Genomic DNA, 26240 nt, shown 5'->3' on the forward strand with positions numbered 1-26240 from the left:
AGTTAGTAATTTATTTGAATGAAGCAATATCGATCCTTCCGAAATTTTTTGAAGTTTTATGCGTGATTACGCTTATGGTTTACTGTCAATTCTGTAAAATGTAAGAAAACTTCATTGGTCAACTTGCCTTCAGATTCTAAGAAATATATACATACACATTATATGCATTTAATCAAATTTTTATAATTCAGAATTGAATAAAATAAATAATTGAATGAAATGATTAATTTATTAAATATATATTTTAATTGTATGAAAAAAGCATTTTTTAAAATAATGATTAAGTTTGATAAATCAATTTTATATAATTATAATAATTTGTAATTATAATAATATAAATATAATTTATGTGATATAATTCCAGGTAAAATAATTTAAATAAATAAAATTAATTTTATATAAAAAAAAATATTGTATAACGATTCTAAGCAACATGTTAAAGTACTTATATTATTTATTAAAATAAAATTTTAATAATTAATCAATAGAATGTTAATTATAAAAAAAATTTTCTTTAGAATTAATTATATATAAGAATTCTTTAATTTATTTATTTAAAACATAATAATAATATATTTAATTTATTTATTGTTTACATGTATTAAATAAATTTTTTTTCTAAAGAAATAAATATTCTAATACTAATCACTTTGTTTTTATTTCTAATATGTTTTATTATTATTATTATTATAAAAAATAGAAATTATTTTTAAAAATGCTTTATTATCAAGATAAAAAAATAAAATAAAAATTATTTAATGTTATCGAAAAATACTTTCACTTATATAGTACTTATACATATATGACATATATATATATATATATATATATATATATCTTTTTCTTAACTTTCTAATATATATTTTAATAATTTTATTTTATATAACCTAATCTAATTTTATCTAATTTTATAAATATTTTCTAATATAAAAAAAATTGTGTCAATATTAAAATATTGCACAAGTTATTAACATAATATATTTTCTGCTATTTATTATATCAAAGACACTATATATTTTTAAGATCTTATATCTTTTATACTTTTATATGAATATAGCAATTATGATTTTTAGTGCTTTAAAAAAATGTGATTTTATTTTGTTATATTATTCGAATGATATAAACGTAACCTTTTCCAGGCGTTAAAGTCTCAAAATTAATTGGTAACTTTGAGGTTTTGTAATGTAATGGATGTTTTTAAAAACCGACAAAGATACAAACATTATACATGTCTCTGTTTTTCAGTAATGGGACAGAGAAGATTTAGAGTTTCGGTAATTCATAGAGATGTTATTATTACATTTTGTAATAAAATTAATATCATTTTATTATTTTTTATTTTATTATCACATATAAAATATTTTATTATAATTCGTTTTTCTAATTTTTACATTTTTTTATAACAAATATTAATACAAACTTTATATTGGATCAATATGACTTCTAAATAATTTAACAATCATTGGATAATTTAACAATCATCATTTTGAGATGGGTGTCCTTATTGCTCCGAAAACAGGAGATGCATCAATTAAGATTATACCACAAATGAAGAAACATACTACCATTTCTGATGAATCTTCTAAAAGTTTTATTTCCACAATATCAGAAAGACATGCAATTAAACAAAATGCTTTGATTATTGAATCGAATTACAATTCCATTAACAGTATGAACAAAGATTCACATAATCATTCAGTAACAGAAAATACAATTTCTGATGAAATGAGTAATTCTACGATTCATGATAGCTGTCAGTTTCCTTATTATAGGTTAATATTTTTATTATATTATTATTTATTATTCAACATTTTTATTAATATAATTTTTATTTTATCAAACTTATAAATATCAAATGTCAATTTTGTTGAAGATTTTTATTCTTAAATAATCATTCATTAAATAATAAAAAAATTATTTACATATCTTTTTCTATAGGAGTAATAAAAGTAATGGATGTCCAGATGCAGTTTTGGTAAAGGATATAGGTGTATCGTGTATGCTTTTAAATCAAAATACTTCTGAAATATCTCCTGAAACAAAAACTATTGTTAAACACCTTAAAAAAGAATACAATGATTTGTCTAACATTACAAGTAAAATAACTACATATACAAAAGACATATTAAGTCATTTATCAAAAAAAAATCAAAAAAAGCAGCAATTTCTTAAAAATTTGGTATTTAATTTTTTATATCATCTATAATGATAAAAATAAATTTAATATTCACATAATATGATATAAAATACACATAATTTTTATTTTATATTTATTTTTTCATAAATCTATATTATTATAAATAATATATATCTATAATAATTATAATAATAATATATCTATATAATAATAATAATTATATATAATATATTTATAAATAATTATAATTATTTCATAATTATAAATATAAAATATGTGAATTCTATAGGTATCTTCAAAACATGCAATGGCATCTCAGTATATAGATACTGAAGGTAATCTCTGTTTAAAATTAAGACTTTTTAGTAATGCTGAAACTCAATGTATTACTCAACAAGATGTTAAGAATTTCAATAGTATATTAAGCAAAGATGGATATAATATTAAGAAATTATGTAGTAAACATTGTAATTATTACATTTATATTACATATTACATAATATTATATAATATTCAAAAAAATAAAATAATTTTTTTTATTTATATTTTTTTATATATGTGTATACATATACATTTTTTATAGTTTTATTTATAATATATATTATTATTTTTATATATACAGCTCAAATTTCAAGTAAAGAAAGTATAAAAATAAATAATACGAAAAAAAATTCAAAATATGAAAAAGACATTCAAACATTGGTTCCGTGTCAAGAAAACGAAACAAATACTTCGAGTTCAACATCACCTAGTGCATCTTCAGTATTTAATTACTTGATATTGAGTAAAAAAAGAAGATCAAATGAATTTTTAAATTCTAAACCTAACAAATTTGGTGATATGCATAAACATAATAGACATCTTAAAAATTTCATTGATAAAGATGGCAAAGATCATTTAAAAATACGTAATCCAATATTATTTACTAATTGGAAAGAAATTTCAAAATCAAAATCCAAAAATAAAACTTTTTTCAGTGAATCACAACAAACGGTTTGAACATTACAATTTAAAAATATTATATTATTTTATAATATAATTATAATTGTTTTTTTTAATTTTAATTACAGACTAATACAAAAAATAAAATTTTACAAGGAGATAATATGATCAACAATATATCTAATACCAAGTTTCACACAGTTAATATACGTATTATAAAAAAAAGTAAAAAAAATGTATAATTTTTATATTTTTTATGTTTTGATATATTCATATAATAAATATTTTTATATTACTATTAAATATTTGTTTTATTTACTCAATATTTATAATCTTAATATTTTTAATGATTTATTCTTAATAAAAATCTTTTATTTTAATTATTTATAGTCATTTATAAATTTATTTAAATTATATATATTATATATTTATACATATATTTTATTGTTATAAATATGTATGAATAATTTTTCTATTTTTATATATCAATATCGATATTTTGCAAATTCAGCGTTTGACTTTTATATAAAAGTGTGAAATGTATTAAAATTTTATCAAATATAAATATATAAAATTATATACTATATACATATAATGTATACTTATCAAAATATACATTTATCAAACTTAAAAATTTCTAATGAATATAAGTGTTTTTAATGAAACAAAAGTTTAATAATCAAAAATATAGGTTATGTTTTACATAGTCGTAAATAAGAGAATCTAATTTTACAACAAAAAAAATATAATTTATGATAAAATCTTATTTAAAATCTCCGTATTACTTACAATAAAAAACATGATTTTTTATTAATATAAAGAACATCATGTGGAATAGTATAAAAATAAATAATGATACTTATATGATTTCTATTATACATAAAAATGATACAATCAAAGTTTTTTTAACTAATCTTATTGAAATATGGATAGAAACATTAACAAAAGAAATTATTTTAGACAGATGTCGGGTAATTAATAAAGTATTATACAAAAAAAAAATGTAAAAACAAAAACATGTCTTTACACTTTTATAATTAATCAAATTTAATTTTATAATATTTTATTTTAGAAATTAAACCCACTTTTAAATGTTGAAACTATTGATTGCTATGATATTGCATTGAACATTTTAAGTAATATGTCAGAATATATTGTGGAAGCATCTATAAAACATATAAAATTACGAGCTCAAATAGATGGTGGTTCAATAAAATTTTCTGTAAATTTAGAAAAAGGCACATCTCAAGATTTTTGGGAAATTATAACTAAACCTTTATATATATCATCAATGGAAATTATTCGTCAGCATAAATTTCTTTTAGATTTAATAAAAAAAAAGGATAAAGAAATTGCAGAATATAAAGCAGAAGGCGCTGAATTAATAAGAAGTATGTTATTTTCTTTTATGTTAAGTATATTATATTACATTAATTTAATACACATTTTTATATTTATACAGAAAATATTGAAACAAAATTTTTTACGGAGGAACAATTTAAAATAGATATTCCTATACCAAATATTATTGATTATACAAACACATTCCAAAGAATGATGAATTTTTATAATGAACTGAATTTCTATGATATAACATTTAAAGAATCAACAAGGTATTCTTTAATTAAATATTATTCATAATATTATAGTATAATAAATTCTTTATATACTAAAATGATTTCTATAATAAAAATAATTATAAAAAAAGTTTATAAATAATTTTATGAATTCAAAGAGCTTATGATTTATTATTATATAGCAATGATCATAATGAAATACAGAAAACAGAAAAATTGAAACAGAATTTAACAAGTTCAATCCAGAATGACATTCCTAATGATAATAAAAATATATCTAATATTGAGGATATGAAAAAAAACACAGGAACTACATTTTCAGAGAATAAAAAGAAAAATGTAACTAATAAAAAAGTAATTAATAAAATTGGAACTGCAAATTTGACATATAGACCTGTCAAAATATTAAAAAAAGGTTTGAATGATTCTATCTTGTGAAATATGGTATTCAAAGTATAAAAAATTAATTTAATATAATATATTCTATAATATTCAGAGGAAAGGGTAATTTTTGTAAAAATATATCATTTGAAGTATTTTTTTTTTTTAATTCTATATTTATATCTATCTACATATATGAAATAACTTAAGAATTAAAGCAAATTAATTTATTTTAAATTGATGATGCACCAAGTAAGTATATTCTAAACTATTAATGTAAGTAATGATATGTATTTTATGATAAAATTAATGTATAATGATTATTCAATACTCAAAATGTTAATTAAAAAAATAAGATTGTGTGAAATTTAAATATTAACAAAAAATTAAAAAAAATAATAAAATAGAAATTAATATTAGATTGAAAATCAATTGAGATTGCTGAAATTTCAAAATATATATCGAGATAAAAAAGATTTTATATTACATGATACCTAATAAAAATGAAATTATAAATTGATAATAATAATGTAGCAAAATAAATTGTAATTTATTTGAAAGGATATTAAAAAAAATATGTAGATAAAAGTGATAAAAGACTTTCGTCTGAATATTATCGATAATTTTGAATTCGAAAATTATTAGGAAAATACTTCTTTTTATTAGAACCTGAACATCTACCTGAAATGTTACCTAGACGAGGAAATAATAAAATAAAAAGAAAAAGATGTCGACAATGCACTGCTAATGGTTTACGAAAAGAAACAAATTATTTCTGTCCTGGCTGTAAAGATAATCCTGGTTTATGTTTAGGAAAATGTTTTAAAGAATATCATAAACTTATATGATATTTAATATTGTGTATTAGATTTTATTCAATATTTTAATTTATTTTTGCATACACCATGATTTCTTTATTTAGTACATAAAAGAATTTATGTACTAAACCAGGTTCTGATTTTTTTAATATATGGATTGTTTATAATAATTGCTATTTATAATAATTTATAATATTCTATATAAAATATATAAAATCTCTCTCTCTCTCTCTATATATATATATATATAGATTAATTAAAACATTATCAAATTAAATTTAATGAATTCATATAGGATTTTAAGCCCTTTCCCTGGATATTACTCCAATTGTAAATAAATCAATTTATTACATTCATTAATTGTATTATAAATAACAAAATTGTAAATTTTGAAATATAAAATTGTAACGATGCATAAATATAATTATTTTATTTATATGAGATTTATAAAAAGAAAAAAAAAATATGTAATAGAAAAATATATAATATTTATAAAAATATATATTAGTATAATTTACTTTTTACTTATATTACTTATATTTCATTGTTTATTATTCAATATTTTGTTAAGAATTTAAATAAAAAGATTTAGATTATTAAAGACAAGACAATTAACAAAAAAAAAACCGCAGGGCTCGTCCGGGATTTGAACCCGGGACCTCTCGCACCCTAAGCGAGAATCATACCCCTAGACCAACGAGCCATGTTATGTGATTTGTTTGTTAGAAGAGATATCTTCCTTAATGGCGGCTTCGTCGCCTCATTCAAAGTGTTATCACTCTTATTATTTAATGATAATTTCTCATGGTATAGTATCATATATGCAAGATGGCGGAACAGAGCCAACAAGATTTTAATAGAAGTGCATTGACAGTTCGATATGGACGGGTAATTAACATATACTTTTATTAATATATGTTTCAAGTGTTATTTAGTGAATTCTAAATTTTAATGTAAATGGATTGTTGTAAACGTTTTCAAAAATCTAGGCTTGGTACACAGGACAACGGGCAGAAAAGATACCTGGAGGATTAGTGGGTGTCGTTGGTGATAATTGTACAAGTTTAGATCTCTCTTATAATGAACTAACCTCCATTACTGCTGTTAAATACTTCGAAAACCTACAGGAACTGATACTCGATAATAATAAACTTCGGGATTTAAAGACATTACCTCCTATACTAAATTTGACTACTCTCAGTTTAAACAATAACAAGGTTTGTTTTACTTATTTTTTTTAATTTTTTGTATTACAAAAAGAATATTTTGATGAATTAAAGTTATTATTGATAAAAGATATTGATATAGGATAGAAATGAATTATTTACTTCATGTGTATTAAAAAATTTAGTTTAAATGTTTTTCCAGTAACTTTTTAATTATGAAGATTTAATTTTTTAGTATCATTATTTTCAATTATTTGACATTATATCAAATTACTTGTAAAACATATTTGTGCATATGATATTAATATAAAAATTTATTATTTCTTTTTATTGAAACATATAATTAATAACATAATTATCGTTATGTTTATTTTTAACTTATTTTATACAAATTTTATTTCAATATATTTACTTCAATAAATTTTAGCATAATATTTCATTATTATTATTTCATAGGAAAACGTATTTATTTTGTTTAAATGTTATAAAATATCTATTTATAATTTAATATAATTTTTTAAATTTAATATAATTATTTTGATACTAATTTATAATGAATTCTAATTTGATTTAGATTTCTTATTTTTGAAATGAACGATATTTAAAAATATGTAAATAAGATAAAAATATCAATTAATTAATCGATCAATAATCTTTAAGGTTAAGAATTTATCTCATGTATTATCACATTATTTTTAAATTATTTCAAATAACAATTGAAAAACAGATTAAGTAAAGATGATACATCTATTATTGCATCATACTACATATTGTAATTTAATGTTTTTTTTTACTAAAAATAACTAATCGTTCATGTTTTCAACATATATTGTTAGTTTGTAATTTTTTAATAATTGCGAAACCGATAAATCGAAAGAAGAAAACTAAAAATTAACTGTATTCGTTTTAATCCGGGAATTTTTAAAGGAATACTTTATGAATTATTCATTCTCATTAAAATTCTAAACGTTTACGATTTTTGATATCATCAATGCAAATGGGTTCGATGACATTTTTGATGCCATTCACCTCGTATTGATTGTTACGATTGATGATATAATTGGATTGCGGATTTATATAATTTCATTAAGAATGTTCCGTTTTAACAATAAATTTTACTATTACTATTATTTTCGATAAACTGTATGTAATCAATATTATTAATCAGTATTGATATAATTAAATAACGTAAAATTTTTATTATTTGACAATTATCTTTTAGAATTAAGTTTTGAACTTTTTTAAAAATTATTATTAATTATTATTAAATAATTATATTATTTGGAACGATATGATTAATATACGTATCATTTTATTTAAAATATAAAATTATAATTAATAAGTAAAAAAAATTCTAAAATAATAATCGTTGAACAAAATTAAAATACGCTATATTGTATATAACATCGTTTATAAAGTTTCATTTGTATATTTTATCATAATGTATCAATACCATTGTATTATAAGTTCATATTCTCATATATGTTTGTGGTTTGATTTGATAAATTTACATTTATTATATGTATGAATGAATCATGTTTTCACTACATAATTTGTTTAAATAAAAAATTGTTTAGATAACAGATATAGACAACGCATTGAGGAGAATACAAGAATGTTGTCCAAAAGTAATGTACGTGAGTTTACTGGGTAATCCAGGATGTCCCGATCAGTTAACGAATCCAACGTCAACCGATGACGAGGATTATAATCGTTATAGACTCTATGCTATATATACGTTACCTTCGACACTTCGATTTTTGGATTCACGTCCAGTGACGATGCAGGAACGAAAAGATGCCGAAAGACGAGGAAAATATTCGAGGACTATTAAAATGGTTCCAGATTTATCACAGAAATTCGTTTCAAATACAATCGAAGATTTCGATGATATATTCTTCAATATTCATTATACTCCTTTGCCAAGATCAATCCGCAATCCCCTTGATCACAAAGGTATAATTGTAATAATATAATTTCTTTAATATATCTTATTATTTTTTAATGATGTATAATATAATTGAATAATGATATTTATTTGAAAATTCTTATTTAAAAAAGAAACGAAATTAAAAATATTTTTTATATATAAGTGATAATAGAAAATTGATTACAGGAAAAATAAATTTGATTTTATTAATATCAAAAGAATTCTTAAATATGTTAGAAATCTTAAATATGTTATATCAAATCTTACTTATATTATTTATAAATCAATATTTTATGAAAACATTGATTGCAAAATTGAAAAAACATGTTCATATGAATGTTAAACCATTTGATAAATATAAGAATTCAAAATGATTAAATTATTTTTAGATTTAATTTTGAAACTATTTAATTTTAAATACAATATCATTATTCAATTTCATTTTATCTATTGATTATTTAATTAGAAATAATGATTGATTTATTGATTATCTGATTAGAAATTTTATTAATTTAATAAATTAAAAGTATTTTAATTATTTTATATTCCAGGAGCATTTGGAAAATGTAAATATCGATATTCTGGAAAGAATTCAGAAGGAAACCGGTTCATTTCTAATAATGATCTTTGAATGTAAATTGAGTAAGTCAAAATATTTTTGTACATAAGTTGCGATTTTGTTTTTTTTATAAATGACAAAAGAAATAGCGATTAGATTCGTAAAACTGACAATGAATGAAACGATGCACAAATCAAATTTTCTTGATATTTTCTTTTTCTCTTTTTTAACCAAAAATCTCATCTATGTGCCTGTTTGTTTGTTCAATATTTACCTAATAGATGTTAATTTTTTATACATATATACATCGAATAAAATATAATTCATTATGAGTAAACGTACAAAATTTTATTATCACGTACACTGATGAGTGACATAAATAAATGTCAAAGATTCTCCGTTTTGTTCCGAGCGATCCGAGCGCCACATTATCCTTCAGAAACGGTCTTAAGAGAAACAAAAAACGCGCGCGTGTTTTGAATTCCAAAACTCTGTTTTTTTTCTTCCTGTTATCGTATTAGTTTTATTATCATAATTTAATGTTATTGGTCCTTAAATGTACACAACATAGTAGTCTCGCAACAATATTTTCTACGCGCAATTCGATCCTCGACAAGCTACGAACAAACACAGCACATTCAATTCCAAACTCATTTTTTACGGACGTATTGGGCAAATTTTTCTAACAATCGTTTCTTTGACACGCGTTTACGAGAAGAACTTACGTCGAAGGCAGTTTAAAGTAGTATCGATTGTTAACCCTGTATTTAGGAAGAACCTTATTGATAAGTATACACGATCCATGTGTTACGCTATGCTTTCCTATATACGATAATACCGAAAATTCGGTATTGTAATATAATTAATTAGTTAAGTACGATTACATCAGCCTTTCGATTCGTCCCGGATGTAATTAGTATTCAAATACTAATATTATTCTTAAAAGGAAGTTTCGTGGATCAGTGTTTTGCATATATTTCATAATTATCATAACGTTTCATATATTTTATCTCGAAACACTGATATCTTTTTATTTTCTTTTTTTTTTTTTTTTTTTTTTTTTTTGTTAAGAATTCCTTCCGTTGATAATGATCCAAAGCCCCATTGGCCTATCTATATTATGTAATCTTACTGTGAATGTATAAATATAATATTTATATGATTATATTTAATAGGAATAGGTCATATTTAATTGCTTAAATACACCATTCCATCGGTCTCTGACAACTCAGCGCGAGAAATCGTTTCGAGTATTGTACACACTGGAAGCATCTTTCTCTCCAAGAAAGGAAAGTGTCCACAATGCAAGCCACGTTCCAAACGCTGGAACCTTTTGTCCTTGGATTAATATAAAGTAAAATTTACTTCGTAAAATATAGTATATAATATGTATATATATATCGTTTTTTTTTCTTTCTCTGGAAGGATTTTAATAACAATATTTTATTGCTGCGATCGACGAACGTTTCCCAAAAATGTGTACGTTTGGAACGAGGCCGTGTCTATTAAAATTATAATGATACGATTGGCCACGAAGAATTTTCATGCATGATGTTCTATAGTCAATCTCGCCTTATGATTGGACGGATGTCCGTTTTAAAAATTTTTTCTTTCTTTATCATTTAAAAATTAATTATAATCAACGAGAAGAATCAAACGTCTTTTTACGGTACATTATATTGCACGAATTTTGCATGTCCGTATCGATGTTCCATTGATCATCTGGCTAGGACTTTCTTTGCTCTGTAATAATATATAACATATATATATATATATATATATACGATGATGAAAGAAAAGGAAATTAATGAAGGAAAAACAAAAGAAAACGAGAAAGTATAATCAAAAAAGAAACTTAAAAGAAATTCACTTGAAAAAAAATCATATATAGTACGATTTTTCATACAGCAGAAAAGAAAAAAAAAAAAAAGAAATTGCAAACAAAATACCTACAAAGTAAACTTATCGGAAGCAAACGGAAGCTACAGATTAAAAATTCTAATTATATCGGCTATGATCATTTACAAAGTAAACCGGACCGGTAAATAAGGTAAATACTAATTTTCATGACCAAGATTTGATTTCTTGGATCTTTTTCAGAGGTTGATACCTCACAACGACCACTTTCTATTGCATTCTCGAGAATTTAGAGTCTAAATGATAGACTGTGCCCTGTGGACAGGATTACAATGCGTTTACATTGGCCCCAAAGGCACTGATATTTTTTTTTTTTTTTTCGAAAGTTGCGTTTCGAAATTATTAGACGAATGTGGTCCGCTTACACTGACACATAATACATATTTGCGTTTGAAGTTTAAACTAGGCCGAAGCGTAACGAGCTTCGTTGAGATGGAACTAACAAGGTCCACGAGTGAACACTCGAGTGTCATTTAAGTACAAAAGAAATCACTGAGACGATGATTAGGTGTTGCTGTTTTTCCCATGATTATGCAAATTTGGCCTCAAAGTCACGGCACCCTCCACCCAGAAATTAGGCCTCTCAAGCATGCTCTGCCAAAGGGATAATTCTCGACCGGTTGCGTCCATCCAATCTACTGGTTTTCCATAGTGTTTTCCTGCAAAAAATTATAATTAATAAAAAATCATATAATTCATTTGTTTATTATGTGTATATATATATATATTATATAATAATTTAAATTGGGAAATTTTTTATATTAGTAAGTATAAAGTAAAATATTATTTTGACTTAAAAAAATTTGGTATTGTATTATTTTTTAATAAGTTGAATCATAGATTTTATTATTATTTGAATATGGTTTCTAGGAATTGAATTGAATTTGTATTTGTTGGTTACATAAATTTTAGACTATTTTAAACAAAATGTTAAATACTATTTCAAAAGATAAAGTATTAAAAATAAATTATAATTTATATACCTGTGCCAAGATTAAATCGAACACCTCCTAAAAATTCGTTGCTGGCGATACGATCGTGATCCCAGACTGTTAATTCCAGTCCACGTTCTGCTAATTCTTGAAGACTCACATCTTTATAAATGAAAGTGTGACCCCATACTGGTGAACCACCAGATCTGCGAACTACTCCAGTCTTTTGTTTTCCTGAACGACCTTTGTCAGGTAATAAGTAACTAAAAATAATACAAATTAATGTAAATTTATCTTTTTTTTTTTATTTCAATTACGATTAGATAATAATAAATAATAAAGATATGTAAATTTTTTAATAGTCTTGTTAATCATTCATATCAGAAATAAATAGTAGATTATTTGTTTTGTTGAAATTATGTATATATTGCATATTTTACATGTTTACGTTACATATTTATTATTAATTATAAAGATGGAAAAGTGCAAATTTGTTTAAAGTCAAATTAGAGAATTAATAATTATATAAATTCTAAAAAAAAAAAAAAGATTAAAAAATCGATGGTTTTTAATGTCTCTCCTTATTTGTTAACAATAGGAAGGAAACAATGCAAGTATTAATAAATGATACCTTTTGCAGAATGGATCACACGTTCCTGAATTCTTTGCCCTGGTTTGCAAATTTCTAGCTTCCTTTACGAGCACGTGTAACGCGCCACGGCTCATATTCTTCTTAGACTTGGAGGTACTACGTTCTGATCCTGCTTCTCGATCACGTTCCTGTTGCGTAGGATCCGGTGGCACGAACTTCAAACCGACGATCACCTCGCCTTTGTATGCAACAGGGTCATCGAACGGTTCTGTCTAAAATTTATAATTGCGGTTAATTGATAATTTCAAAAGTTTGCAAAAAAATATTTTAAAATTGTCCAAATTATAGGGAGTAATTTTCATGTATCAATTTTAATATTTTAGAAATAAAAAGAAAATTATTTATAATTTGGATAATATGATATTAAAAGAGATCTTACAATTTTTAAATATATTTAATTATATCTATTTTATTTTAATTTTTTTTTTCTTTTGTACAGAATCTCTAGAAGTTCAAAGGATGATTTTTCAAGTCAAAATATGAAGAATTATACTTTTTGGATACCTTGTATGGTAATATTATTTTATATATCGTTATAATAATTATAAAACAATTATAAAATAAAGCAATTTATCATTTCAAATATAATACATTTATGTATATTACTCACTTGACAAGAAGCATTTAATAAATATATTTTTCGTTACCTCAAGAATAGAATAATTATAAAAAGGTGAATATATAATTTAAGTAAATATACATATTTTAATATTAATTATTCGATAAAAAGGTTATACATAATGTAAAATGGTAAAAAACAAGAGGTTTCTATTAAAGACTTTTAATTCTTGTGCATGCAGATACATTGCAAAATAATGCAATCAGATGTATGATGTGGTCCAATCGCAATATAATATTATGTATCTTTTATAAGATTAGTCTCTTCGTCTCATGCTGTTTCTTGAACTTGAATTTTTCTTCTGGAATTGACAGATAATGTAACAAGTCGTGCAATATTGCTTTCCTATTGCAAAGTGTGTCAATTACCTTCATCGAGATAAATATAAATAAAAAAAAAAACAAATAAAAGAAGGCTTCTAATTACGTACTGGGTAATAATCAAGACCTGTAAGAAGACTTACTTTCTCCGGCCCATTCTCGCCGCCTTTTTATATCTAGAACGATCTCTTACTATTGAATAGTTACTGGAAGAGATACAAAGACATAAAATTCAGTTGGTTGATAAAGAAATAATAATAAAATTAAAACATTACAATGACTTTTAACTAGATAAATTAGTCAAAGATAATTTTAATCCTCAAATGATTGATTATAGACCATTTCTAATATTGTAATGTATAATTTACAGTTTCTCTACTGTAAAGTAATAGAGATAGTTTCTTTAGAAAAATTATAATGTACTATAATTTTTAATAACGCGTAAAATTAACAATATTTTTAATAAGACAGAATATTTGAAAAGAGAAAGATAAATTCAAAAATATGTAGAATTTTTAAAAATGTTTAAAAATTTGTCCAAAATTAAAGTAAAGATATCAATTGATCTTCTTACTTCACCTCTTAATTATTCTCCAATGAAATAATAATAGTTTGAAAACTAATTAAAATGAAACTGAAGTTAACGTAAATTAATGACCCATTTAAAAAGAATTTTATATTTTTATGCCTCTTATCTTTTGTATCTCTTCCATCAATAATAAACATACAGTGACTCATAGACGCTATATTTTAAAAAATATGCCTATCTCTTACTTCTACTTAAACTTACAAATAAATGTAGATATTTCTATATGTGTCATATTATTTTCTTGATTTATATTGGAAAAATAGTAAAAGAAAAAAATGTATGCGCATGAATAAATCCGTGAGTCACTATATATCTTATTCTTTATTGGTAAAAAATATAAAATGACGAACAAACTATTTCATAAACTTACTCGTTCTTGAAGAGGATACCATTTGGGTGTAGGATCATCGAAGATTTTGTTCTCCAAGGGCATTCGAACCTCGCCGAGGAAATCGTTGCGTCCAAACATGTCTGAATGCCAAACAGTCAGCCATAATGTTCTGGTCTCTAGGCCGCTCAGACTCATGTGGAACTGAAATATGGTTGCGTACCGTCCAAGCTCTAACTCTCATGCAGGAACAATGGAGGGGCAAGCAAGAATTTTTTTGTGCTCGAGATTTGAAAATGAAACGTCAATCTTACCTTCAATGTCTCGTTAAATTCAGGATTCAGTGTGTGCTTCTTCACTTTCGTCTTTCGTTTCCCGCTCTTTGATTTGTCAGGTAATAAATACACTTTCACGTATCTGAAGGAATAGTCTGCGGTTAATTTATTGAAAAGGGAATTTTCTTTAACGCATTAACTGTATATCGGAGTCACATATATATATGTTAATCAGAATTAAAAATATTGATCTCGTTGTACAGTTTTTGCAATCTTAATCTTCTCAAAGAACGAAATTGAAGAAATTTTCAACTTTTACAAGTTTCTTTTTTTTAAATTTCATTCTATCTATCAAGATACATTGTTATGATAATAAATGGAAATAACTCTACTTTACTATCTGTAAGAAAGAAATGTACTAACGTGTTGAAAGCTCCTACAAATTGGCAATAACTATTCGCAAGTAAGACAACGATTAGTAAATTAGAAAGAACATTATTTCAATACAATCAACTTTTCCAAAGCTCGAAACAAAGTACAAAAGTCGGTATATACAAAAAACTTTGAATAATATTTCATTCGACAAATAATCAGATGACACTTTTACATACCAACTTTTGTCTTCATTTTCGCCTTTAGAATTCGTTAGTGAATAGCCTATATCTCTTCGGGACGCATCAATATGCATGACGGAATATTTTCAAATGCAAAAATAACCAGAAACGCAAGCACAAATTACACAATGTCGATACTCCATTAACCAAACATTCGACCAATTTACTTTTCCGTGATGCTTGCTGAAATGCAACTTCTCCTTTTTTAATTTAAAAATTTCTATCCCAAAGAGACGTAGTAGACCAATCCGCCGGATCATTATGCCGTGAGTCATGCGTTACTTACGGATCCGAACGTTTGCGTTTTACGTCAACGGGTGCTAGATTTTTGCATTTCGTTACGTGCACTTCGAACGTTAGGTGTTTATAATCGTATTGCAGCGCGAATTCGACTTCTCCTGTGACGACCACCGAGCGACAGCACCGTCCCTCACCAGCACCGCTGTAAACCGACGCCATTGAATCTGATCGTGCCTGAAAAAGACCATCCTCGAACAACAAACTCTTTCAAATGAGTAGCAGTAATTTTCTTATTTACTTACTCCAAGACTGGACAAAGACGCCCTCGTGGCAAGGTGTCCAGAATGCAATCCAGAATCCATGTCATCCACGTCGATCACCGTGTGACTAGATCCTGCCCGTGATCCCGCGCCGATGATCGGAGTGCTGCACGCTTCCGACAAGCTGCTTCCATCATCTGCAAATAGAGGAAAGGTGCAACTTAACGCAGTCGTTCGAAACGGTTCCAACTTTCGCATCCTCTAGAAACAAATTTCATTCTTTTCGATTAACTTGTTCCATCCTCGGCCGAGTCGTTACGCCTCCCCCGCGCCCGACACTTGGCAAACAGCTCCTCCTCCTCCGAGGACAAACTCCTCGCGTCCACCACGCGTTTCCAAATTATTTCACCCTCCTTCTTCCCCGCGCAACACACGTCTCTCCCCATTCTGGGGGCCACGAACGAGGGAGCGGGGCTGCTCGAAAGGGGCAAAGGGGTTCCATCATCCCCGTTCGATCCTCCGCAATTATAATTCGGATCGTCGACGGCGACCTCGCTCTTGGTCAGCGGCTCTCCCTCCCCTCCCGGCCCGCGAAAATCCTCGCCCATCTTTCCATCCACTTCCTCGTCGGTCCTCGGGTAACAGGTTAGGGCGAGGCAATCCAGCAGCAATCCTGGAGTGACGCGTTGGGCCAATTTTCTCAGCGTCCACCTCCGATTCGACGCGTTGAACGCTGTGTAACCGCCGCTCTTCATTTTTAATTGGATTATGGTTATTTTCTTTGGTTAGATTCCTTTGTGAAAATTTTTCTGATCGGTTGTTGGGAATTATGAAAGTGAAACACTCGAGCAGACACTTGGAGGAAGTTTAATTCGAGTAAGTTTAAATTTGAATCCTGGACAGAGGCGAAACGTTCGCGATACTGGCGAGTTGGTTTGTGATAATGCAGCGAAGGGGGGGCGATAAAACTGATTTTTGCTTCCTGTCTTCCGGCTTGAACGCGCAGGAACTTTCACGTTCAAGGTTTCATGCGATAAGGGATTGAATCGTGTCTCAAATTTTTCGATCGACACATCTGCTCCGATTCTCCCGTTTCTATATTAATTCAATATTCGATAATAAATATTATCTTTGCAAGTTTGTCTAGGATTTAATGTCACGGTGGATCAATTATTAAGAATCAACAAACACCGTCAAATTGTTGTCAATTGATCAGATTTGTTACTTTTTGGAAAACTGGTCTTGATGATTAATTAGCTTATTTTCAACTATTCGTCCGTTGGTAGTCTTGTTTTTTACTTTTTAAATTAAAATAAAATTATAGATTTATATTAGAAATTTGTATTTACGTTGCTGTGGCGATTCAGCTGCAATTTCTACGAGAGAATTATGGGAGAAATGTGTGTCAAGGTGAATGCTTTTAGCGAGAAAAACAAAAACCTTTCGTAACTCGTGCATTTTACGCTTAAGAATTTCAGCATCGAAATATTATTTTGTTTAAGAGCAAAACACGTAATTAATTGTAATATATTAATCGTGTCAATTACGTACAAGTTTCGCTACAATTCGAAAAATTTCTCCCTCTTTTTTTCCTTCGTTCTTCCACGAGTTTTAATTATCGATTCTTCGCAATTAATGAAGCTTGAGGCTTATTATGCTCCCGCGTTCCTGTCACACTTTCTTTACTTTGGCGGCTAGCAGTTCGAATTAATTGCAACAAGGTATTTCGCTTAGTTGAAATTGCGTTTATCTCATCGCAAGAAATTAATACGAAAAACATTGTTGCGCTATTTCATTACATTGTGCTTTAACGTAGAAGAGAGGCATGATCTTTCTAAAAAATTTCTATCAAGTTGAATAAAACGTGTTAGTTTTAATAAACACAGGCGCGAATCGTTCAATTTTAATTACAAAATTTCTTAATGATTTCAGAATTTTCAATTGTGTATAAGTGAAGTACACTCGTATAATGTAATTTAATTAAAAATTAAAGTTTCTTTCTGCAATCTTAATCTTTTTTCTTTTTATTTAGATCAAATAAATAAACAACGATTAATAATTCGATGATTTAAATTGATTAATAACTTGATCAATTGACTAATTACTCAACTTTTATTTATTGAGGTTAAACCGAATGAAATTTTAAATAATCCGCCGAAAACACGTGACTTCCGTTCAACGCCATCTGTCATAATTTTTTCCAAATAATTCGTAACAGTCTGTCGTGTCGATTAAAATCCATCCGTTTCCGTGTGAATTAATAAGCAAAGTTGTGCGAAAATATTAAATCGATTAAAAAAAAAGAGAATAAAATATTCTTCGTATATGAACGAACGTTATTGTGTCATATTTATCGGACTACTCTATCGAAGCGTAACTCTTGAATTGGGCAGAAGATAATAATCGCATGAAAGAATGTATTTTTCCCAAGTGAAAATATACCCACTATTTCACGAAAAGAAACGTAACATTATGCTGAAAAATTTATTACATTTTGATTAAAATTTATTAATCGAATTAATCCTTGCATAAACTATCTCATCTAATCTAATTAATTTTTATATATTTAACGTAACCAATAACACATTAAATATCAAACCACAATAGTGATTATAATTTATAATTTTCATTCAATCAACGAAATGTCACAAATTTTGATTTTAATTAGGATTAATTAGTTTTAAAATTTTTACGAGATTGAAATAAAATTAGATTGTAATAATAGATGCTTGAAGAGAATTAATGTTCGGAATAATTATTGAAATTGAAAGAATCGTTTCAACTCGTTGTACTCTTTTGATGAATAATTATGAGAGGCAGTGAAGTTGAACAATTTTTTTTTCTTTTTTTTTTTTTACTTTTTTTTTGCAAGTAACAGTACTTTTCACCGAATAGAAACATCGAAATCTCACGGAGGAAGAGTATTTATGGAATTCGAAGATTGAGTTAATTTTCACAACAGTTGCAACTGAATTAAAAATCGTAATTTGTTTATATGCGATAGAATGATTTGAGTAGTCTGAATGTTTATCGTGGTTGAAATATTGTTACTATCGAATACCACCTAGTTGAAAGTTGTTAACATTGAATATCAAGACCTGTATATCGAATACCCAATATTCAGGGATTGTTGATATCGAATGTTACCTGAATTCCATTTGGAATTGTAAATTAATATATATATATATAAATATCACATTTTTATATTTAATATATATTTGATATTAATTCATTTGCATATTAATGTAAATGTAATTAGATCTCTTACGTAAATTTAATAACGAAGCATGTGGAAAATTGTACGTTCGTGCATTAATCGAATAGCATTGAAAAAATGCATAGAAACAATGATTAATCAGAAAATCTAATCTAACATCGTAATAATTTTACGTTTAATTTAAAAAAAAAAAAGAAACATGATTTAACTGTTAAATTATTAAATTTTGCGAATATATCAATTATCCTAAAAAGTCCAGTTGAAATTTCAATTTTTCAATACTTTCTTTTCAAACGTAAGAATAATTGTAATTTACAAAAATCGTGTTGTCTCTTCTTAAAATTTGGATATTAAAATTACAACAATTTATAAAATTTATCATCTCGGTTCGAGCGAAAATTTTTTTCAATCAATTTTGTTCGTTCTACTATTAAAAAAAATGAATCGACGCAAAGTAGTGCAGTGTAATTTGAACGTAGCGTGGAATGGAAAACGTCCGATCGTCGTGTGCACATTAGAAGAAAATGGAAGAAAAAAAGCGGTGGAAAAATTAGAATGTTGGAGCTCGTCAAATCGAGTACCGTTTTCTCGATCACGCAAAAAGGTGACACGCATTTCAAAATGTCGGTACCGGTATACCAGCTGTGTCTATCGACTTTCCAACTAACATCGTTAAAAAACACCATGTCTAGTTCTGTATTCCGTATGGCGATAAATTATGACCTAATCCGCTTATTGATCGTTGCCACTTTTCATTTTCATCATTATGTAATTAAAAGGGCAGTATCATTTATAATGCTTGAATTTTTGCTGTTGGAAAATATCATATTTTGCATATTAATTTTTTTTTTTTCATGTTTCCAGTGATCGAGTTATTTTACGATTTATTTTTGACTCGGGGATTTTTGAATATTTATAGTATCGTATAATACGAAGGTGTTGTATATAAATTTTCCTCGGTTTTTTAATTTGTATATATTTAATGAAAAATATTGTCCAAATATTGGATTAATTTGATAATAAAAAAAATAGATTTAGAAATAGATTTATTTTAATATTCATATTGCTCATATGTGGAGTATCGTATAATACGAAAATTTTAGGAAGATTTTTTTTTTCTTTAGTTTTATAATATGTTTAATATAAAATATTGTATTATCGATAAATTATTTTTTAATACCAAAATTATAGATTTTAGATTAATCTAGTATATTAAAAATTAAATTCTAAAACAAAGTTTTTAAATAAAGTATTTAATCAACGACAAAACATTAACTTCTTTCGCAGGAAATGTATAGAAAATTGAGCAACGGAAACACGTGCGTCTGAATTTCCTGCAACGAATGAAAATCTCGACTAATGTGTAGAGTTGACGTGTAAAAAAAAAAGATATCTCTCGAGAATGATTTAAAATAAAAATATTTGTGTACAATGCACTAAGCCGTGAAACGTGTACGGAATTAATATGGAAAAATGGCAGAGTAAAACGCTCGTTGAGACCTATCTTATCGTTTGGTAATGTAGAGTCATTCTAAAGTGTCTTAGATTAAAACTAATTCGTGTAATTTTACAAAATTTTTAAATTATAAAGACTCTTAGTGCTTTTTAATGTAAGTACTTTTTTAAGTACTTTAATTTCTTTAAAAATAAATTCTAGATCAAAAACTTGTTTTTCAATTGTTTTTGTATTTTTTCTTATTTTATATAGTTATTAACATAATTTATTTCGAATTATTAACAGAAAATTATTTAAAAATAAGAAAAAAATGTAGAATACAATTTTTTTATTTAGAAAATTGAAATTGAACATATAAAGCGAAGACTCATTATTAGCTAGCGCATTTTTCAAGAACGTTCAGATTCCTCGAAAACTATTCTTTCAAATCGACAAATTTCATTCTATATTTTCTACTTCTTTTCGCAAGTACCTTTTGTCAATTATTTATTCTAATAATAATTGGCAAACTTTTAAACTCGATTCTTTAATACAACAAATAAATATATTATTTATCAATACGATATTATAATAAAATATTTCTATTTCGTCTTCAAATAATATAGTTAGGTTAGGTCTCTAAAAAATTATACCCTCCATTTCCTTCTTTTCACGATTATCTAGTAGGAATCTAGTTCCTTTTTTTATTTATACACAATCTTTCGTAAAATACACAGTGATACTTTTGCGACAAACTGTATCTATGTTTTCAGCTCACAGTATCCAATCGTGGATAGTTCATCGAAACTTTTCGCTATGCCAAGCGTGCTCGGCATAATTTCGCGCGTTCCAGCAACGCACCGTGTGTTTCACGCGCGTACGTTCTCCGTTTACGAGTTAATGCGCGCGCGCATGCGCCTGTGCACCGTATGAAAAACTCGTGGAATATTCGTACGTAAGTGAGTAACATTGCGACCGGTTTGCTCGGTATTGAATTCGAACGCGTGTCGCAATTCTCACGAGCTATTGCCATTTTACGGAAGAGTAACTGATGATAAATGTAATTCAACAATATCTTTTTCATTGAATTTGTAAGAGTACGAAGAGAGAAAAATTGGGAAAGATTTTTGTTGTATTTGGACGTAACGAATGATGCAGATTTTTATGAGTGAGAATGATGACAAGAGAGTAAGAATATGGAAGAAGAATAAATTGAAAATACAAAGTATAGACTTTTTATAAGGAAAAAACACTTCAAATATGTATTATTCTAACTTTATGAATAATTCAATAAAATATAAATTTCTAATTCCATTACAATGACAAAAAAAAATAGTATATAAAATGGTTGATTAATTTTTTTTATCCTTGATTTTTTTTTCTTTCAAAAAATCACGAAAAATTGTTTAATCATATTGTTCATCAATGAAAATGATTGCTCGTGATATTTTTGTTAATTAAAGAAAAGCTTCAAACGCATTTTTTCATTTCCATCTTATTCCTTCTCGAATAATTTTGTACAATGATCTGATAAAATAAAATGTCCTCCTGCAACTCTGGTGTGCAAAGTGAAATTGTATTGTTCGCCACCATCTTGCCGACAAATTAGTAGAGCAGAAGAATATGCCAGGAAGTGATGTTACAGAAACTTAATTTCTATTTAACCGTTGTGTTTAATTGCCTTACAGTGAAACTGATCACATTTAAGCGTGCAGAGGAACGTCTTTACCAATGTATATACCTTGTTCTTTTCTGACTAGCACAATTTTATAATTGTATGCGATATAACTGTTGTTAATTTTAAGCGAATAATTACAAGGATGAGAAGGTAGTTTTTTTTTTAGAATTATAGGAAGATATGTCAGTTTTGAAGATAGTTTAAAAAATGAAGTAAAGAAATTGAAGATATTCATGAAAAGAGGTAAATGTCAAAGATTAGATAATGGGAAGGTGAGTGAACTTACAGAAGTAAGTTCTCTTTTAGCATGTGAATAAACTTTTCGTGCAAACGATAATGATTTTAAGAAAGTGTGACAAATTAAGTGAAAACAAGTGACTGGAAAATATGAAATATATGTTGATATGAAATTAAAAGAATTATTATTTATTCCTATATATACTTATAAATAAAATTTCTATTGAAAATTCAAATAAATAACATAATATAAGAATTGAATAAATAATCAGTAACAAATGAATAGTATTAAAGTAAAGAAATTTATATTTGGATGAAGATGTAGGATAGATTTGAAAGTAATTGAAAAAGAAATGGAAAATGAATTAATTTTCCAGTAGAATTTAATTAAGACCTAAAAAGCTGAACAATGAAGAATTAATCCATTCATTTTAATTTTTAACACAGATTTCAATTTAATATATATTTTTATATATATTTTATTACTTATAAAATCAATACTAATAATAAAATTATGACTAAATCATATCTTACAAAAGATCTAATTTCAATCTTAATAGAAATCTCATCAAAATTTCACTGACTCGTTAAAATTAAATTTGACATTATTCTTCTCTCCAGAATATTGGAAATGAAAAAAAGTGAATCAATCGAAAATTGCTGAAGTAAGAAATTGAAATTCTGATCTTCCATTTTCTGAACGACTTATTTAAAACTTATTATTCAGGTCGGCAAAAATTACTCCTTTTATACTGAATCTTTTAACCGTACAACTTTAAATGCCTAATACCGTTCAATATACGCTTCATTAAACTTTATGTAAATCACAATGATGGATCGTAAAATTTTTTGAATTAATTCCATATTTTCTATTATTTCTCAATTTTTCTTAATTCCTCAATTTATAATTTAAAAATAAAAACGTAATATCTTTCTTTATTTAACTATTGAACTAAAATATAAATAAATATTTTTTATTCTCATACAAATTGAAAATAAGATCAGTTGTTATATATGCACAGAATTAGAATATTTGAAATTTAATTTGTAATAGTCAATGTCAAATTATAAAAGATAGATAAATTAACTTGAAAATCAAAAAAAGATAATGGTCTAAGAACTATTAAGAATTAAAGTTTAAAATGTGTTTAGATAAATAGTCAGAGAATGGTCAGAGAAATAATTTATGGCATTGTATTTGAAATCTAATTTTAGATCCAATTTCTTCTATCTGTGCTCAAACGAGCACCCAAGTTAGAACACTGTGCTTTATTTGGCAACACTAATGCTTCATTTAAAATACGTGTAGTAACTAATTTGTACTCTATACCCGTGGTTCTCAATCCTTTCGTACAAAAATTTTGATGGACCAATCCATCCATTATTGAAAATGATAATTTTCTAATTCTTTTGAATTAATGGCATTTGATGATTGGAATATAATACATCACTTTCAACCCATGCTAAATTCCTCTATTCAAACGTTACGTACGAAGTAAAATTTTATTATTTCGAAAATATTTGTAATTTATTCGAAAAGCAAAATCTGTAAATTGCAATTGATCCTACGAATTGTTAACAATTTTAATTTTCTAATTTGAAACGGAATATGATGTATAACGAATTGCAAACACGTTTCTGATAAGATACGAGTATTATCATTACCTTTTTTATTTTTCCAACGAAAATGCAATGGTTACTGGCGACTGAAAGGTGATCGTTTCCACAAGTACACCGGTTGAAATAATTTATATATCTTTAAAGTTTCATACACGGCCACGAGAATGGTTGGAACGAGGGATCGTTGGTTTCGAGAAAGTGTATTGTCTTGTTTGCCTCAGAAAATAAAGTCTCTTGCAACAGTTCCTCATGTAAAAAGCAATGGCATAAGATTAATTTCCACTCTTCCACGTCTAATAGAAAAAGGAACTCGTTTTGCTAAAACTTTTTTGGTTTTTGTTGGCTCGTAAATTGTTTCTTTCAATAAGAATTTCCTTGTTGTGCAACTTTTTATATGAATTGATATAATGTATCATTGTAAATTATTATTTTTAATTAAATTACTTTTCAACAAATTCTTTTGGTAAGAAACTCCTAACAGATCTAAAATATAATTCTTATAGAACTTCTATATATTTGTTAATTATTATATATCATTGTATTCTTTAATAATTCAATTTTCATTAAAAAAATATACAGGTAAAACTATATCATTTATCATGATGATAAAATTTAAAATATTTACCTTCATTCTAATTAAACGGTTCTTTAATTTATTATTCCTTCTTTAATTAATTTCTCTTATCTTTCTCTGTAATCAGTAATTAATTAAAGAGTTTCGAATCACAGTGGTCTTCTCGGTTATTGATCCATACGAGCCATGCAACGGGGAGTGGCAGTGAAAATAATATCATCGGTCTGTAGAGTGAAGGACCTCTCTTCTTCCTTTTCATCCCCCATAAAAATCAACCCTTTCGGGATGCCATGTTTTAAAGAGGATTCGATCGATGCACGAACGACTGTCCAAAAATAAAGTTGATTCAAATCATAATTCTTCTCTTCATTCCTTTTCATATAATTGAATTTAAAATCCTACATATATCACTTAATCAAAATTTTTTGTCGTTCTTCTTATGATTTAATAAGAATTACAATTTTCAAAAATAAAAAACAATTTTTCAATATTTTCTACTTAGAATTAGGATAAGATATTCAACACTCCCTTTGGAAATGAATCATTTAAATAGATTTATATATTTCTTAATTTTCTTTTTGATGTTTCAATTCAATCAATTGAAATTTGCATTAAATAAAACAAAAATGAGATAGAGTGCAATAGTTCTGTCTGTATTACCATCGTTTCGCTTTTTAAAATCAATTATCTAAAAATGTTTTATAAATATATATTAAATATCCTTTATAATATCAACTTACAAAAATTCGAAATCGATCAATCAACGTAATCCATTATTTTTAACGATTTCTAACGACAAAATCATTTTGCAATCCCTTACTTCAAACGTGGTTATGAAACAATTTCTACGGTACGTGACACGAATCTGGAGCAAATTTCACGAGTTTGCCACAGAAATGGGCCCACGAATCACTGATTCGCGTGATTCGAGCCGAATTGAAAGCAGCGGAAGTTTGCAGTTCTACGCTATTTCTTCCCATTCAAGCTTAAACTGAGTAGTGTTGTAAATATCATAAAATTTTTTTACTATCGTTTCATTGGAATGCAAACGCGCATATGCAGTGAAATGTCTATCATAACGTTGTGATAGTTTGATGGATGTAGATCTGGAATTGGAAGCATTGCTTTTGTTAGGTTAGGTTAGGAAAATTTGTGATAAAAGATAAGAGGAAAATTTAAATATATATATATATATTTATTTATTTAAAATTGTTACCTATATT

At 26.2% G+C, this 26240-nt stretch overlaps 4 protein-coding genes, 2 long non-coding RNA genes and 1 other non-coding gene across 32 annotated transcripts in view; 3 read left to right on the forward strand and 4 right to left on the reverse strand.

The window, feature by feature from the left end:
• Positions 1-926: 926 nt before the first annotated feature.
• On the forward strand, positions 927-3382 carry LOC114577629 (uncharacterized). Of its 2 annotated transcripts, XM_062081285.1 has the most exons (6): positions 927-1274; positions 1492-1772; positions 1939-2179; positions 2427-2604; positions 2760-3130; positions 3208-3382. In XM_062081285.1, the coding sequence occupies exons 1-6, from the start codon at positions 1188-1190 to the stop codon at positions 3319-3321; spliced, it is 1272 nt and encodes a 423-aa protein (XP_061937269.1). In that variant the 5' UTR covers positions 927-1187; the 3' UTR covers positions 3322-3382. The 2 variants fall into 2 exon arrangements, with proteins under 2 accessions (XP_061937269.1, XP_061937268.1); XM_062081284.1 differs by lacking the exon at positions 927-1274 and having other exon boundaries at positions 2427-2472.
• Positions 1302-3999, reverse strand: LOC133666898 (uncharacterized). Its single transcript, XR_009831756.1, has 2 exons — positions 3869-3999; positions 1302-2033 (listed from the first exon to the last, which is right to left on the reverse strand). It is a non-coding gene; the product is annotated as an uncharacterized LOC133666898 (long non-coding RNA).
• On the forward strand, positions 3907-6355 carry LOC107998527 (uncharacterized). Its single transcript, XM_017057843.3, has 5 exons — positions 3907-4050; positions 4152-4470; positions 4542-4692; positions 4839-5071; positions 5704-6355. The coding sequence occupies exons 1-5, from the start codon at positions 3907-3909 to the stop codon at positions 5883-5885; spliced, it is 1029 nt and encodes a 342-aa protein (XP_016913332.2). The 3' UTR covers positions 5886-6355.
• A 131-nt stretch (positions 6356-6486) lies between these two features.
• Positions 6487-6558, reverse strand: Trnap-agg (transfer RNA proline (anticodon AGG)). Its single transcript has one exon. It is a non-coding gene; the product is annotated as a tRNA-Pro (tRNA).
• A 14-nt stretch (positions 6559-6572) lies between these two features.
• Positions 6573-9847, forward strand: LOC107998515 (leucine-rich melanocyte differentiation-associated protein). Its single transcript, XM_017057836.2, has 4 exons — positions 6573-6743; positions 6845-7072; positions 8599-8977; positions 9503-9847. The coding sequence occupies exons 1-4, from the start codon at positions 6684-6686 to the stop codon at positions 9580-9582; spliced, it is 747 nt and encodes a 248-aa protein (XP_016913325.1). The 5' UTR covers positions 6573-6683; the 3' UTR covers positions 9583-9847.
• A 690-nt stretch (positions 9848-10537) lies between these two features.
• The window catches only part of LOC107998510 (uncharacterized), a 54544-nt gene continuing 38841 nt past the window's right edge, over positions 10538-26240 (reverse strand). For 11 of the 25 annotated variants that reach the window (XM_062081259.1, XM_062081248.1, XM_062081264.1 and 8 more), the window contains 8 exons: positions 16299-16453; positions 16043-16230; positions 15566-15595; positions 15182-15284; positions 14910-15071; positions 12991-13223; positions 12411-12622; positions 10538-12086 (listed from right to left, as the gene is read on the reverse strand). In XM_062081259.1, the coding sequence (XP_061937243.1) occupies positions 11932-12086; positions 12411-12622; positions 12991-13223; positions 14910-15071; positions 15182-15284; positions 15566-15595; positions 16043-16230; positions 16299-16453 (1238 nt within the window). In that variant the 3' untranslated portion in view covers positions 10538-11931. The remainder of the gene's footprint in view (positions 12087-12410; positions 12623-12990; positions 13224-14909; positions 15072-15181; positions 15285-15565; positions 15596-16042; positions 16231-16298; positions 16454-26240) is intronic. The other 14 variants (XM_062081269.1, XM_062081267.1, XM_062081260.1 and 11 more) reach the window with 3 other exon arrangements.
• Positions 18382-26213, reverse strand: LOC133666897 (uncharacterized). The gene is made up of 3 exons (XR_009831752.1): positions 25838-26213; positions 25069-25705; positions 18382-24689 (listed from the first exon to the last, which is right to left on the reverse strand). It is a non-coding gene; the product is annotated as an uncharacterized LOC133666897 (long non-coding RNA).

The sequence above is a fragment of the Apis cerana genome, linkage group LG11 (assembly GCF_029169275.1).
Source record: "Apis cerana isolate GH-2021 linkage group LG11, AcerK_1.0, whole genome shotgun sequence".
NCBI lineage: Eukaryota > Metazoa > Arthropoda > Insecta > Hymenoptera > Apidae > Apis > Apis cerana.

Excerpts from the sequence above, each read along its gene's own strand:
- LOC107998527 (XM_017057843.3), top strand. The coding sequence starts at position 3,907 with ATGTGGAATAGTATAAAAATAAATAATGATACTTATATGATTTCTATT. Across the intron at positions 4,051-4,151 it reads TTATTTTAGACAGATGTCGG|AAATTAAACCCACTTTTAAA; the intron begins GTAATTAATAAA and ends ATTTTATTTTAG. Across the intron at positions 5,072-5,703 it reads TGTCAAAATATTAAAAAAAG|AACCTGAACATCTACCTGAA; the intron begins GTTTGAATGATT and ends TCTTTTTATTAG.
- LOC107998515 (XM_017057836.2), top strand. The coding sequence starts at position 6,684 with ATGGCGGAACAGAGCCAACAAGATTTTAATAGAAGTGCATTGACAGTT. Across the intron at positions 6,744-6,844 it reads TGACAGTTCGATATGGACGG|GCTTGGTACACAGGACAACG; the intron begins GTAATTAACATA and ends TCAAAAATCTAG. Across the intron at positions 7,073-8,598 it reads TCAGTTTAAACAATAACAAG|ATAACAGATATAGACAACGC; the intron begins GTTTGTTTTACT and ends AAAATTGTTTAG.
- LOC114577629 (XM_062081285.1), top strand. The coding sequence starts at position 1,188 with ATGGATGTTTTTAAAAACCGACAAAGATACAAACATTATACATGTCTC. Across the intron at positions 2,605-2,759 it reads GAAATTATGTAGTAAACATT|CTCAAATTTCAAGTAAAGAA; the intron begins GTAATTATTACA and ends TTATATATACAG. Across the intron at positions 3,131-3,207 it reads TCAGTGAATCACAACAAACG|ACTAATACAAAAAATAAAAT; the intron begins GTTTGAACATTA and ends TTTTAATTACAG.